The following is a 14,888-nucleotide window of genomic DNA, read 5'->3' as shown; positions in this document are numbered from 1 at the left end:
ATCATAAGTGCTGAGGGGCCAAAGGTGAGGTGCTGCCAGCATCTGCTACAGAGGTAACAAAAAAATACAGTTTTATTTCTTGGTTAATTGAAAATGTTTTAAAATTGTTTAATTGACTGGAAATTCTGTGACATTAAAGAATTATTAGTTTTTAGGTGGTAATAATATTATTATGCTTAGTTTTAAAGAGTCCTTATCCCTTAGAGATACACAGTGAAATATTTGTGGATGAAATCATGATATCTGGAATTTGCTTTAAAATAACACGTTGGGGTGGATCAAGGTGGTATGAATGGTTAAATAACCCATATAAGACTGCCAGAAAACATGCCCTGTTGTCTTTTTCTTTAAATTGTATCAAATGTGAATAAGAAGAGATCAGCTCCTTTAGAAATCTTCAGGCAGAAACTGTTTTTTATTGTTTTGCTGATGTTTCAATTGAACATACTTAAATCACCAGTATTGTATTCAGACAACCTGGTTTGCTTATTAATAATTTTTAATAGTCAGTTGGCTGGCCCCTGAATAAGGTGTCAGCATTTGCTTTAAATAAGACATGATCACCATCTGGTGGTGAATAACAGTAACTTTGGTTTGTTTATTGCTTTATGGTTTATAAAGTGTTTTCATGTACATTTTCTCATTTATTGAAATAACTGTAGAAGTTACAGTGAATTCATTTGTTATGCTTTCTGCCAAGATTTTAGGAAACTGTAAGATGACATGGTATGTTACTTATATCGTTATCTCTGCTTGTCAAATGAATGTTGATTGAAAGAAAAGTATGATCACTTGTTAGCAAGGAATAAAGATGACATAAATTTCATAAAGAAATAGTTATTTTTTTCAATTTATTTATCTTATTTATTTTGTTTTTGGCTGCATTGGGTCTTCCTTGCTGCACATGGGCCTTCTCTAGTTGCAGTGAGCAGGGGCTACTCTTCATTGTGGTGTGTGGGCTTCTCATTGTGGTGGCTTCTCTTGTTGTGGAGCACGGGCTCTAGGGCACGCAGGCTCAGTAGTTGTGGCTCGTGGGCTCAGTAGTTGTGGCACACGTGCTTTAGTTGCTCCGCAGTATGTGGGATCTTCCCGGACCAGGGCTTGAACCTGTGTCCCCTGCATTGGCAGGCGGATCTTTAACCACTACGCCACCAGGGAAGTCCCAAGAGATATAGTTCTTTTAATTTAAGTTCATAGATCTGCAGAATGGTCTTTAAAAGAAACATCAAACTGATTTCCTAACACCTAAAATCGTGGTATTGAATCATAAAGGCATCTTTTAGTGTGCTTTTAAGTTTTTAAATACTACGGAACATACATGATGGGGATAGAAATCTAGCACTTTATAGAGGTCTGGTGTTAGGAAATCACTATATAGGTATTTATTTAATTAAACTTGTGGACTTCATTATTGACTCCTGTATACAAATGTCCATGGGAGCATTCACATCTTCCATCCCTTTCCTCAAAAGGGAGAGAAAAGGGGAAATAAAACCCTGCCAATAAGTTGTTTTGGGTTAGTGCTGTCACCAGATGGCTCACACAGTGAACTGAAATTCTAAAGCCACTTTTGCCATCTTTTTCATCTCATCTCCCTCATCACTTTCCTACATACTTTTCAGATAATTTTTCTTTCACACCTAAAGGAACTTTCTTTTTTTCTAGCTGTCTGAGAACTTTTAAAATTTCCTCACTCCATCTCTCCCTGTTGCTTTCCTTGTCCTTTATTTTCTTGTCCCATTCTAGTTCATCAAATAGTTGAATGAGCCAGGAACTGTGCTTGGTGGAGGGAATACAACAATGAAAAAGGCAGATAGATCTGACCCTTACCTTGGAGCTTACATCTAAGGGTGGCAGAGAGGAAGAAGAGGAGATGATAGGTAATTACAAAGTGAGACTGTAAAGGTAGTTAAGACTATATGATGTCAAAGAGCCTACCTTTATTTTCTTTCTCTTTTCCTGTTTTATACTTAATTCTTACTCTCTCTTACTTATCAGTATTGGGGATAAATTTAAAACAATTTTTTAGCTAGCATGCTTGGTTTTCTGCTTTATTTAAATATTAAAATTGTAACATAATTTTTCCCATTATTGTGTTTAACATTATGGATAAAATCAGTTCTTGTGGGGTAGCAAGGCAGTTTGCAGCTTGGCTTTGGTTTCAGTGGATACAGCCTCTTTCGCAGGTTGAGCATTGTCTAAAGATGGTGCTTTACATTTTGAGTAACAGTGTTTGCTTTTGAATTCTAAAGCACAGTGTTTCTCAACCTTTTTTTTTTCTTTTTCCCATGATCACACTCCTAAAGAGAAAACTTTAATTTAAAATTAATTTTTCCCTAGCAAGAGAATTTAAATACTAAGGGGTAAGATTTTGTCAGGTAGGGTTAAGTTGCTGAGAACTGTAAACCATATCTGAGATTTTTTGCCCTCCTCAAGGATCAGTTTTTGCCCTCTTGGGTGCAGTATTGCTCCCACGGAGAATATATACTGTAGTGGACTTTACTTTTATAATTGTAAATTTTCCAGAAAGCAATTTGGAAGTGAAGTGACTGTTTCAAAACTTTTAACTATGGAAACGGATAGGAAAACAGCAACAGCAGTCATGGTTGCACAACTTTGTGAATGTTATTAATGCCACTGAATTTTACACTTAAAATGGTTAAGATGACAAATTTTATGTTATTTGTATTTTACCACAATTTAAACATTAATCATAAAACATACCAAAACCCATTGATTTGTGTACTTTAAAAGGATGAAGTGTATGGTATGTAAATTACTTTTCAATAAAGCTGTTGAAAAAAGAAAGAATGGATTGGGAGGAGGAGTAGCAGTCTTTCTGTTGTTACAGAAAGCTGGATTACATTTCAGAAATGGTTAATGCCTCAGAGTGCATAGGCAGGAACAACCCAAGGTAAAAGATAAAAACCCAGATACTGAGCTATGCCGAAAGGGTGGCTTGATTCATAAGTCAGGTCTTCTGAACTATTCCTCCATCCATTTGGTACTTTAAGAAACATTAGGAAGAGCCTTGGATTGGAAGGCCAGAGGTCTGGGATCTTGCTTGGGCTCTCTTCGACCTTGAGCAATTGACATCACATCTTAGTTGCTAAGTTTTCTAGTTTATCAGAGAGTGTGCTTTCAGTTCAAAAATGCTAAATCCTATGACGACTGCTGTGTTATTCTAAGGCAAATAAATACCTGCCTCAATACTTAGACTTGGACATTGAATATTAGAGCTGGAAGACTTTAGATCATCTGGTACAACTCCATTTATGGATGAGAAAATTGAGGTTTGCACCTCTTTCTCTTGACTCTTTCTAGTGCTTTTCATAATATACATGTAACGCAGTTTTAAAGAATACTTAGTTGGGCTTCCCTGGTGGCGCAGTGGTTGAGAGTCCACCTGCCAATGCAGGGGACATGGGTTTGTGCCCTGGTCTGGGAGGATCCCACATGCCGCGGAGCGGCTGGGCCCGTGAGCCATGGCCGCTGAGTCTGCCCGTCTGGAGCCTGTGCTCCGCAACGGGAGAGACTGCAACAGTAAGAGGCCCGTGTGCCGCAAAAAAAAAAAAAAAAAAAAAAAAAGAATACTTAGTTGAAATATTAAGTGCAGGCTTTTAAGTGCAGTATGAACATTTGAAATGATGAAGAGTATGAGAAATAAGACACGGTACACATAAATTTATTTAACTTTATTATTAAATGTCTGTGTGTATATGTTGTCTTTCTAAATCATGACTAATCAAACAAAAAGTTGTGGTTTCTGCTTTTAAAAATGAACAAATCAATAGGAATCACATAGAAGACAGATATATAGTAGTTACTTTCTCAGATTGAGATTGGTAAAGGTGCTTGTTAGAAAATATTTTAGAAATTTTGAAATTTCCTAGATTTTGCAGTTTTCCTTGAGGGTACTTCTCTAAATCTCCACTGCTGCCACCTTCGTCCAAGCCATCATTATCTCTTGCCTGAAGTATGGCACTAGCCTCCTAGTTAGTCTAGTTGTATTCCCCACTTATACAAAGTTAGAAAGCTGTATAATGCAGTTTCACATGCTCATCACCTAGATTCAGTGAAATTTTGTAATTTTGTTTCATCTGTAACTCCATCTGTCCTCTGCTGCTTAGGTTATTATGAAGCAGAGCCTAGACAAAGAATGATCTTTTAAAAACTTAGATCAGGAAACTTTCCTAAATTCCTCCCTTGATTTCTCATTACACTCAAAATATAATCAAAACTCTTTACACGGACCTCAAGGCTTTATAAGATATGACCTTTGCTTACTTCTTCAGTGGCATCTTTTACCATTTTCTCTTTCCTGCCACACTGGAAGCTTTTATCTGCCTCAGGTCTTCTCTACAGGCATTTCCTTGTGCCTGGCATGTTCTTCCCTTCCTTGGTTTGGTTGGCTGCTGCTTTTCATTCTTTTTTTTATTAGAGAGCCTTTCGCTGATGGTTTTATCCTGTGTAAAAATGTTTACCTAAAATGTTAGCAGTTGGTGCATTTAGGTGACAGGTGTACTAGTCTTTCAACCTTTCACTAGATTTAAAATAATTGGAGGAAAAGATGTTGAGGGAAAAAAATCCCTCCTCTTCCTTAAATACCATGATATCATTATTTCTTTCTTTTAAAATTTGTTTTGGGTCTCTCTTTCCTTCCTTCCCTACCCATCCCCCCACCCCTCCCATGATTATTAAATTGAGTAGAGAGAAAAGAGAGAAGGGAAATAGAATTATCTGATTAGAGTTGGAGGTGTATGTTATTGGAAGCCATTGCCTCAAGTACCTCGGATTCCCTCTGCCAGGATGCTGTTTTTCAAGTACATATAAGGAAAGAGTAACCCTTTAAAGACTGACTGATGTGAGGGTGGCTCACATCATCTTACCTAGAGGTCTTTCCTACCCATAAACATCTACCTTCTCCTTCAGGAAGAGGTGCTGAATGCTGGTTATTCGAGCCTCCAGCCATACTGATGTTTATAGTAGTACACTGATTACTTTCTTTGTAGCAGAGATGTTTTCACGGCTTTGGTTCTGAAATAATCTGAGCCATGTTTGGTGTGTTTCTTTACCTATATGGGAACAGCAGTATGATTCTAAATGAAACCCAAAACCTAAATGGAGCATTAGAAACCCCTTGGTTTGCCTGCTTACATAACAACTATTCTTGGATTTTTTTTTTCCATTATGGTAATAATGGAAAGCTGAGCTTAGTGATTTATATTACACTTACCTGGCATCTCGCATCTATAAACTGTAGCTTTTCAGATAATGACCAAAGTTTTAGTTCATAGTCTTGAGAGTTCTTTTTTTTCTTGCTTTTCTGAAAACTTTAAGATGATTGATTAAATGAACTTTTTGCAGATAAGGTATATAAAAACATAATAGTTACTTCAAGGATCAAGTGGACTGTGGGACCAGTGTCATTATGGTTAAAACTGTGCTCCCCCAACAGAGTTTGTAGAAACTGGCAGTAAGTAAAATCTTTTTGTAAGCTTATACTTAAATCCCTGTATCTGAAATCAGTGTTCTTTTATCAATGGCCTACATAAAATCAACTGTGTTGTGACTCTAAGTGTATCGCTGCTTACAACCGTAGAGGAAGTTTAAGTAAAAGACTTCAATGAGAAATGAGAGGAATTACGTAATTTAGTTATTATGACCAGCTGTAAATTTCTGCCATTAAAAAGAGAATTGTACATAATAAAACTAGAATTTCAGAAGCAGCAGCATTCTTAAGGCTTGGTGCTGGAAAGATGCTTAGAAAAACATAACTATAGAACATCTTTGGGTGATTGGATCAGTAATACATTCTGGGATCCTAACCACTTACTGCTGTTTCATACCTGCATCATTTTGGCAGGCCCTTCATGAATTCACACAGCACCTGACCTTTTCTTCTGCTTCAGAACCTTTCACCTTCTTGAGGCCTTGTGAAAGAAACGTGTCTGTTAAAGGTTATATATCAAATCTGTCATGTGAAAAGGTAGAGATCTTGGTTCAATTGGGACAAAACCTGTATTTTTCAGAATGACATGAAATTGGTTAATAGATAATTCTTAGAAGGAAGTTAATAATTACCTAATGTTCTCAAAATGAAATTATTTAGGAAATGTTCCAGGTGATAAATAAGTGAATTTATAGATCGTCAGTGCGTGTTATAGAAAATGATCATGTGTTTAAAAAATATGATTGATATTTTATAGCTGCACTGCCCCAAACCCTAGCCACTTACCATATGTGGCTATTTAAGTTAATTAAAAATAAGTAAAATTAAAAGTCTAATTCCTTAGTTTTATTAGCCACATATCAAGTGCTAAATAGTCACATGGAGCTAATGGCTGCTGTTTTGAAAAGTGCAGATATAGACTGCACTGTTTAGAGAATGCAAAGTATGGGAATTATAATATTTTCAATTTAACTTTTCTATTGAAGTTTTTGTCTGCTTCTTATTGACTGGCAAAATATTAAGAGCTACAAGTGTCCATAAGGTTATTAGCCTGTCAGTTCTATTTGTAACAAAAAAATATAAGTAAATTGGATGTTAACTAGACATATTGTGGTGATCATTTTGCAGTGTTTACAAATATCAAGTCATTATGTTGTACACCTGAAACTAAAGATAGTGTTATATGTCAGTTGTATCACCAAAAAAAAAAAAAAAAAAAAATTAAGTAAATTGTTAGTAAATTGTGAGTTCTAAATTTTAGGTTTAAACGTGCTAGCTCTGTGTGATCCAGTACAGTAGCCAGTAGCCATATGTGGCCCTTGAGCACTTGAAATATGGCTAGGGTGAATTGAGATATGCTGTAAGGGTAAAATGATATGTTTTGAATACTAGGTATCACCCCAAAAGTGTACAATGGTTGAAGACGGTCGAAAGGTACAAACTTTCAGTTATAAAATAAATAAGTCATGGGGAGGTAATATACAGAATGGTGACTACAGTTAATAATAGTGTACTAAAAAAAAAAAGAAAAAAAAATAATAGTGTACTGCATATTTGAAAGTTGCTAAGCAAGGAGATCTTAAAAGTTCTCATAAGAAAAACAATTTGTAACTATGTATGGTGGTGGGTGTAACTAGACTTATTGTGATCATTTTGCAGTGTATACAAATATTAAATCATTATGTTGTACACCTGAAAGTAATACTGTGATATGTCAATGATGTATAATTTTAATTGAGTTATAAATTAAAAAAATAAGTAAAATGTCAAGTAAAAGTCTGAAATTTTAAATGCTGATAGTATGTTGAAATAACATTGAGCTATATAGTGCTACATAACATAAATTGTTAAAATTAATTTTGACCTGTTTTTTTTTACTTTTATGAATGAACTAATAGAAAATTTGAAATTATGTGGCTCATTTTATATTTTTATTGGATAGTACTGTGTAACAGCCAATGCTTTAATAAAGAAATCTACTTCTACATGCCTAAATCAAGAATGACTATATTTGCGAAGTGGGATGAAAAACATTTTTTGCATATATTTACTTTTGTCCTCTTGGATTTTTAAAAATAGTACCAATTGCATCAAAACTTTTTTGGTTTCATTTGTCTGTGATGTGGAGGATATGCATAAAACACAGGTGCAGAGCTTTTACCTGATAAATGAGTGATATAGATAATATGAATACTGTGGGAATTCCCAGGAAAAAGACGTTGCTGGAATCATTGGAAAGGTATCCCAGAGACTTTTAGGGCTTTTATTGACCCAACATTAAAAGATGAATATGATTCAAGTGGCAGAAAACAGTAAACTGGAGCGCTTGAATAAAAGCCCAGATAGGTTGTAGACTGGGTATGCTTAGTGGATAGTGAACAGGCCAGAATGACTTGAATCAAGCATTTCAGTGCAGAAGTAAGAGGGAAGGATTGGAGAGTTAGGTTGAAATTGAATATTGGGACTCTTTGGCTAGGGTAAGAAATCTAGATGAGTTTATATAAGTATCTAGGAGCCATCAAAGATATTTATGAACTGGGAAGTGACATGAAAGCAGTATTTTTTTTTTTAAAGATTGCTTTGGTTACAGGAGAGTATCCATACCTGTTTTTCTGAAGTGAGAAGGTGCAATGATATCATAGAGAAATTGGGGGAGATAGGGAGCAGGTTTGAGATGTAGAAAGGTAGAATCATTAAGACTACTATGTTTGGGGAAAAGGAAAAAGAAATTGAAACTGACCTTGGTTCCCCAAATGTCATGACAGAAGTGAAAATAAAGGTATTTTAGCTTTGTATAATGTTTTCTTTTTTTAATTATTATTAATTTATATATTTTTGGCTGCATTGGGTCTTTGTTGCTGCGCGCGGGCTTTCTCTAGTTGTGGCAAGCAGGGGCTACTCTTCGTTGTGGTGTGCAGGGTTCTCATTGCGGTGGCTTTTCTTGTTGTGGAGCAGGGGCTCTAGGCACGCGGGCTTCAGTAGTTGTAGCATGTGGGCTCAGTAGTTGTGGCTTGTGGGCTCTAGAGCATAGGATCAGTAGTTGTGGCGCATGGGCTTAGTTGCTCTACGGCATGTGGGATCTTCCCGGACCAGGGCTCGAACCTGTGTCCCCTGCATTGGCAGGTGGATTCTTAACCACTGCGCCACCAGGGAAGCCCTGTATAAATGTTTCCTGTTTTTAAAACTGTAAGATAGCCAGTTCAACCCTTTATTACAGACGAGGAATTTGAGAGTCATTGTTTAAAGAACTTGACCAGAATCATGGTCTCCTTGTCTTAAGTAGTAGAGCTGAGAATTGAGCCCAGGTCTTTTTCTTCCTGATGTATTGTCATTGGCATCTACTCAGTTGCCTAATTCAGTGCCTCAGTTTTTCTTGATGCTTTCCCTTTGCTCAGTCAGCCAGTCCCTAAGTTTTATTATTTGTTTCCTAAACATATCTCAAATCCCCCCACTTCTCTTGGTACCACCTCTGCCTTCAGGTTACTCCCATCTTTCTGGATTGATATTTTCCTGAATTTATATCGTCTCTACCCTGCACACCACCTCCTAAAACAAATAAGCAAATAAAAGCTATCTGTTTTCCTACAGTTCAGTTTTTGAGATCTTTCTAAATTATAGAGCACTCTCACTTAAACTTTTTAATAAAATGTAAACTTTGTAGCCTGTTCTTATAAGATTCTTCATGATCGTACCCCTTTTCTGAGTGCTTCCACTTCCATGCTCACTTTGTTTTTCAGCCTTTTGTATTTGTTACTTTCATAAGCAGTGTCCTTTTCCCCCTTTTCTCCACTCCACCCTCAATCCTGTGTATTCTGGTCTTGGCTTAGTTTGATTGTCTGTTTACTCATCTGTAATCATCCCTCCCCTGCTTCTTTCCTTTACCTCCAACTCACCCACCATTTACCTCCCCACCCGCCCACCCCAGAGAAGACTCCCTTAAGTAGGCTCATTAAAGGTAGAGACTATTTCTTGCTTACTAATAGTGGACCCACAGAAATTTGTTGAATAGTGAAATGTTTTTATGCTTCAGGGTCATTTCAAGTTAGAAGTGGCTTTACTGGAGCATAAAGAATCTGAAAGAATGAATGAAAAAAATTAGTCCATCACTTCCCAACCTGTACTTCAGAGCACTTGTATACTACAAGGTATTGTGTGTTTCACAGAAAAAGATTCCATGATCAAATATATTAGGGAATGCTGCAGATTATATCCAAGATAGGGATATAAGACTGTTTATATAAGACTAATCAATTAAGACTTCGGGAAGTTCTGTGGTAAAAATAAATATATATTTCCCTAATGTATTTGATTAGGGAAACTTTTTAGATAGTATAAATGTAATTTCTCTTAGGTTACTAGCAGTATTTGGTATTTGGGAATTGCTAAATGTGTGTGTCCTTTATTTCCCTCAGGTCTAATTAATACAGTTATACCATATAATCAGATGATGTCCAGGGGGTATTTGGAGGAACTCTGGTTGTTTACAGTTGGAAGAGAAAACTTGAGGGAAGATACAGCTGTGTTCAAATATTTGAAGTTTCCAATAAAAGAGGAATTGAAAGTATTTTCTTTGAAACTAGAGAATAAGAGCAAGAAATGGGAGGAAGGTGTAGGGAGGCAGATTTTTTACTTTGTGTAAGGGTAACTTTCTAATAATTAGAATTTTGGAAGGTTAAGTAAATTTTCTGTCCCTGTAGTTTGTCAAGCAGAGATTTATAGGGATGCTGTAGAGGAGTTTAGCACATTAGATAAGGGATGGGTCAGAAGAGTAGTTTTCTTCAACAGCTTGAAAACCAATTAGACTCTATTTCTGAGATATCTGTCAATTTGGAATTTATATTTGTTGATTCCTTTCTGATTCTGTGAATCTGTGTCTTGGTCTGCAATCTCAGTCAAGAAACCAAATATGTGGTATGAGAAACACAGTAGAAATTTTAGTTGTATAGTTAAGTGATTTTACTTTATGGTATTTTTTATAGACTTTATTTTTTAGAGCAGTTTTAGATTCACAAAAAAAATTGAGCACAAAGTAGCACATATACCCTCTTCCTCCGCACATGTACAACCTCTCTCACTGTCCACATCCCACACTACTATGGTACATTCGTTGAAATTGATGAACCTACATTGACACATTGTTATCACCCAAAAGTCTGCAGTTTACATTAGAGTTCACTCTTAATTGTTGATGTTTTGAAAGAAAACATGAATATTCTTGTTCATGTTTTAAAAAGTAGTTTTCAGTTATTTCTTGCCCTAGTTTAGTCTTTTCTGATTCAGAGTTCTAAAAGATAACTAAATCAACATCTATTTTGAAAAAGTATTCAGCATTGAAGAAAGTTCTTTTTTTATGATCCTAAATGTTTACAAATGTTTTATTTTGCTGGCTAACAGTATTTTTTCTTCCTTTTAAGTACCTAAAGAATTGGTGGAGCTCCATTTGAAGTTGATGAGGAAGATTGGCAAATCTGTTACAGCAGATAGATGGGAAAAATATTTGATCAAGGTAAATATTTGTAAATCACCTTCTCTATATTCTATCTAGCATAAATCGATGTTATGTTGCATAATATGCTCTGATTTTTAAAATGGTCTCCTAAAAGTTGTAAAATATGACTCAGAAATCTATATGATTACTACAGGTATGTGATTCTTTTTTGCAGCTACTAAGCAATAGTCTAGAGTCCTAAAGTTAGATTTCAGAGGTGTTATCTTTTGTGTCAAACACTGTGCTCAGGACTTTTTCATGTTTTCTCTGTTTCTTTCATGATTTCTTAAAATCGTCCTGATCAACTCAATTAAGCTATAGATGAGGCCCAACAAAGTTGTCATTTTTCTTTGAGATCACATAGTATGTGTAGACAGAGCCAAAATTTGTCTTTTACTTAAAAAGTAAAATGTCCAAAGACCTTTAGGTCAGTATGGAAGGCTTCTAAGTTAACAATAGGCCAAACCTATCCTTAATGAGAACAACTTGGGTAATCAGAAAATGATTGCTTTAGGATAAACCCTATTAAGGGCACGACCATTCAGGAAAATTGTCTGGATGGAATTGCATCCAAACTTTTGAGATCCACACAATTTTGTGAGGGAGGGGGGTGATATTTTGAACTCTAACATACTAGAATATTAGGTTACATTTTTAGGCGATTGGAAACCTGTAATTTTCTTATCGTCTTTTTAAAAGTGTATGTTTATGTATACATATATTTTCATACTGCTTTTGCAGGCGTGTGCATATGATTGTAGAGTGCTATGAAAAGAGGAACCATCAGGGAACAGGAGTTGCTTGTTCTTATCATAAAAAATCACATGTGCTGTTTCAGTTATCTTTGCTGTGTAACACACCACTCTAAATTAAGTGACATAAAACAATAATCATTTTAATCAGCTCAGTGACTCTCTGGGTTGGGAATTTGGAAAAGGTCACTTTCACTGTACTCTGTTGGTTGAAGCAACCACAGTTCTCCCCAGATTCAGGGAGAGGAGGCATAGACCTGAACGCTCAGCAAGTGGTAGGAGTGTCTTAACTTTTGAAAAGCCCAATATGAGATGAGATATATTTCAATACTTTTGCACAAGTTTGAAGCCCTGGAAAGTTGGCTCAGCATTTCAAAAATTTGATGCTGTGTGATTTTCTAAAAGCCTTGATTAACTAATATTTAATTAAATCTCTGAACTATATTAAACTGTGGATAATAAATGAGCAAAGTTTTAACTGTTTAAAGTCCTTTTAAACATACCAGTGGGGCAGGGGGTGGATACCAGTGAAGTTGCTGCTTTGCCTTTAACAAAATATTTATTAACAATCTAGGTCTGGACCTTAAAAAGAGGTGCTAGAATTTCAGGACAGTAGTTTTTAACATAACATTTTAAAGGGTGTAGTTGTTTGTAAATCTGTTTATTAAAGTGGGTTGGTTTGTTTTGTATATGTTCTGAGAACTGAGGTAGAAATATCTTGTATACTAATCTCAACTCTACTGTTAACAAAATTTGGGTCCACGGATAATCTCCTTTTGCCCCCTTGTATCTCAGTTTCTTCATAAAATGTGGTAATTGGGACAAGATGATTTTATAAACCCCTTTAGTTTTATGGTCATAACTGCAGGTTCTAGCTCAATTTTTTTGAATTGAGATACATTCACATAACATAAAATTTGCCCTTTGAAAGTGTACAATTCAGTGTTTTTAGTATATTCACAAGGTTGTGCAACCATCACCAGTATCCAAACCAGAACATCTTCATCGCCCCAGAAGAAACCTCATACCCATTAGCAATTACTTCCCCTTTCCCCCAGTCCTTAGCAACCACTGATCTGTTTTCTGACTCTGTGAATTTGCCTATTATGGAGGTTTCATATAAATGGAATCAGAATCTGTAGTAGCCTTTGTGTCTGGCTTCTTTCACTTAGCAAAATGTTTTCAAGGTTCATCTGTGTTGTAGCATGTATCAGAACTTTGTTTGTTTTTATGCTTGAATAATATTCCATTGTGTGGATAATATTACATTTAATCTGCTTATCAGTTTATAATATTTGCCTTGTTTCTACCTTTTGGCTATTATAAATAGTACTGCTATGAACATTTGTGTACAGATTTTTAGGTAGACAGGTGATTCAGTTTTTTGAGTATATATCTAGGGTAGAATTGCTGGGTTATATGGTAATTCTTTGTTTAATTTTTTGAGGAACTGCCAGACTGTTCCAAAACAGCTCCAACGTTTTTCCCTAGGAACCTATGAGGGTTCCAACTTTTCCACATCCCACCTTACCAACACTTATTATTGACTGATTGATTTTAGCCCTTCCAGTGGGGATGAAGTACTATCTCATTATGGTTTTGATTTACATTTTCCTTATGATTAAAGGATGTTGAACCTTCTTTTCATGGGCTTGTTGGACTTTGTGTGTATCTTCTTTGGAAAAATGTCTATTCACATCCTTGTCCATTTTTTAATTGGTTGTCTTCTTGTTTTTGAGTTTTTAAAGTTTTTTTTATATATTCTGCATACTAGACCCTTACCAGATATATGGTTTGCAAATATTTTCTCCCATTATGTGTGTTGTCTTTTCAGTTTCTGTGTAATATCTTTTGATGCATGGAAGTTTTCATTTTGATTAAGTCCAATATTTTTCTAATGTGGCTAGTGCTTTGGTGTCATATATAAGAAACTGTTGCCCAAGCCAGGTCATGAAGATTTAATTCTATATTTTGTTTTAAGAGTTTGTAGTTTTAGTTCTTAAATTTAGATCTATAACCCATTTAATTTTTGAATATACTCTCAGATAGGAGTCCAACTATATTCTTTGCACATAGATATACATTTGTTCTGTTACCATTTGTAAAAAACATTCTTTCCCTCACTGGATTGCCTTGACATCCTTGTAGAAAGTCAATTGACCATAAATGTGAGAGTTTATTTCTGAAGTTTTCATTCTGTTGACTTACATGTTGTTATTTATGCTGGTACCATATAGTCTTGGTTACTGCAACTTTGTGGTAAATTTTGAAATTGTTCATCTTTTCCAAAATTGTTTTGGCTGTTCTGCATCACTTTCATTTCCTTATGAGTTTGAGGATCAGCTTATCAGTATCTGCAAAAATGCCAGTTAGGATTTGCATAGGGATTGTATATAATCTATAGATAGATTTGGGGAGTATTGGCTTCTTAACAGTAGTAAGTTTTCTGATCCATGAAAATAGGATGTCTTTCAAAATATGTAGGTCTTTAATTCCTTTCAAAAATGTTTTGCAGTTTTCTGACTCCAGTCTTATACTTTTGTTCAATTTATTCCTTAGCATTTTGCTGTTTTTGAGGGTATTGTAAATGGAATTTTCTTAATTTCATTTTCATATCATTCACTGCTATTGTGTAGAAATATGACTAATGATTGTATGTTGATCTTGTATGTTGCAACTTTGCCAAACTCATTATTAGCTCAAATAGCTTTTTTTGTGAATTCTTAAGATTTTCTATATACAAGATTATGTCATCTGCAAACATAGATAGGCTTACTTCCCCCTTTTCAATCTGGATACGCTTTATTTCTTTTTCTTGCATAATTGCTTTGCTGGAACCTCTGGTACACTGTTGAATAGAAATGGTGAGAGCAGACATCCTTGTCATGTTCCTGATCCTAGGGGGAAAGTTTTCAGCCTTTCAACTTTTAGTATGGTGTTATTTGAGGGTTTTTCATTGATGTCCTTTATCAGGTTGAGGAAATTCTCTTCTTTTCCTAGTTTGTTTAGTGTTTTTATCATGAAAGCTGTTGGATTTTGTCAGATGTTTTTTCTGCATCTATTGAGTTAACCACACAAATTTTGTCCTTTATTCTATTAATGTGGTATATTACATTGATTAATTTTCATATGTTGAAACCTTGCAATCCTGTAACCAATCCCACTTGGTCATGGTCCATAATCATTTTTATCTGTT

General features: G+C 35.3%; 1 protein-coding gene across 2 annotated transcripts in view; it reads left to right on the top strand.

The window, feature by feature from the left end:
* RSF1 (remodeling and spacing factor 1) overlaps positions 1 to 14,888 on the top strand; it is a 169,600-nt gene that overhangs the window by 32,104 nt on the left and 122,608 nt on the right. For both annotated transcript variants that reach the window (XM_079929758.1, XM_079929757.1), the window contains exon 2: positions 10,867 to 10,958. In XM_079929758.1, coding sequence (XP_079785884.1) covers positions 10,867 to 10,958 — 92 coding nt within the window. The remainder of the gene's footprint in view (positions 1 to 10,866; positions 10,959 to 14,888) is intronic.

This window comes from Stenella coeruleoalba (genome assembly GCF_951394435.1).
Source record: "Stenella coeruleoalba genome assembly, chromosome: 8".
NCBI lineage: Eukaryota > Metazoa > Chordata > Mammalia > Artiodactyla > Delphinidae > Stenella > Stenella coeruleoalba.
This window is presented reverse-complemented; position numbering and strand designations above follow the sequence as displayed.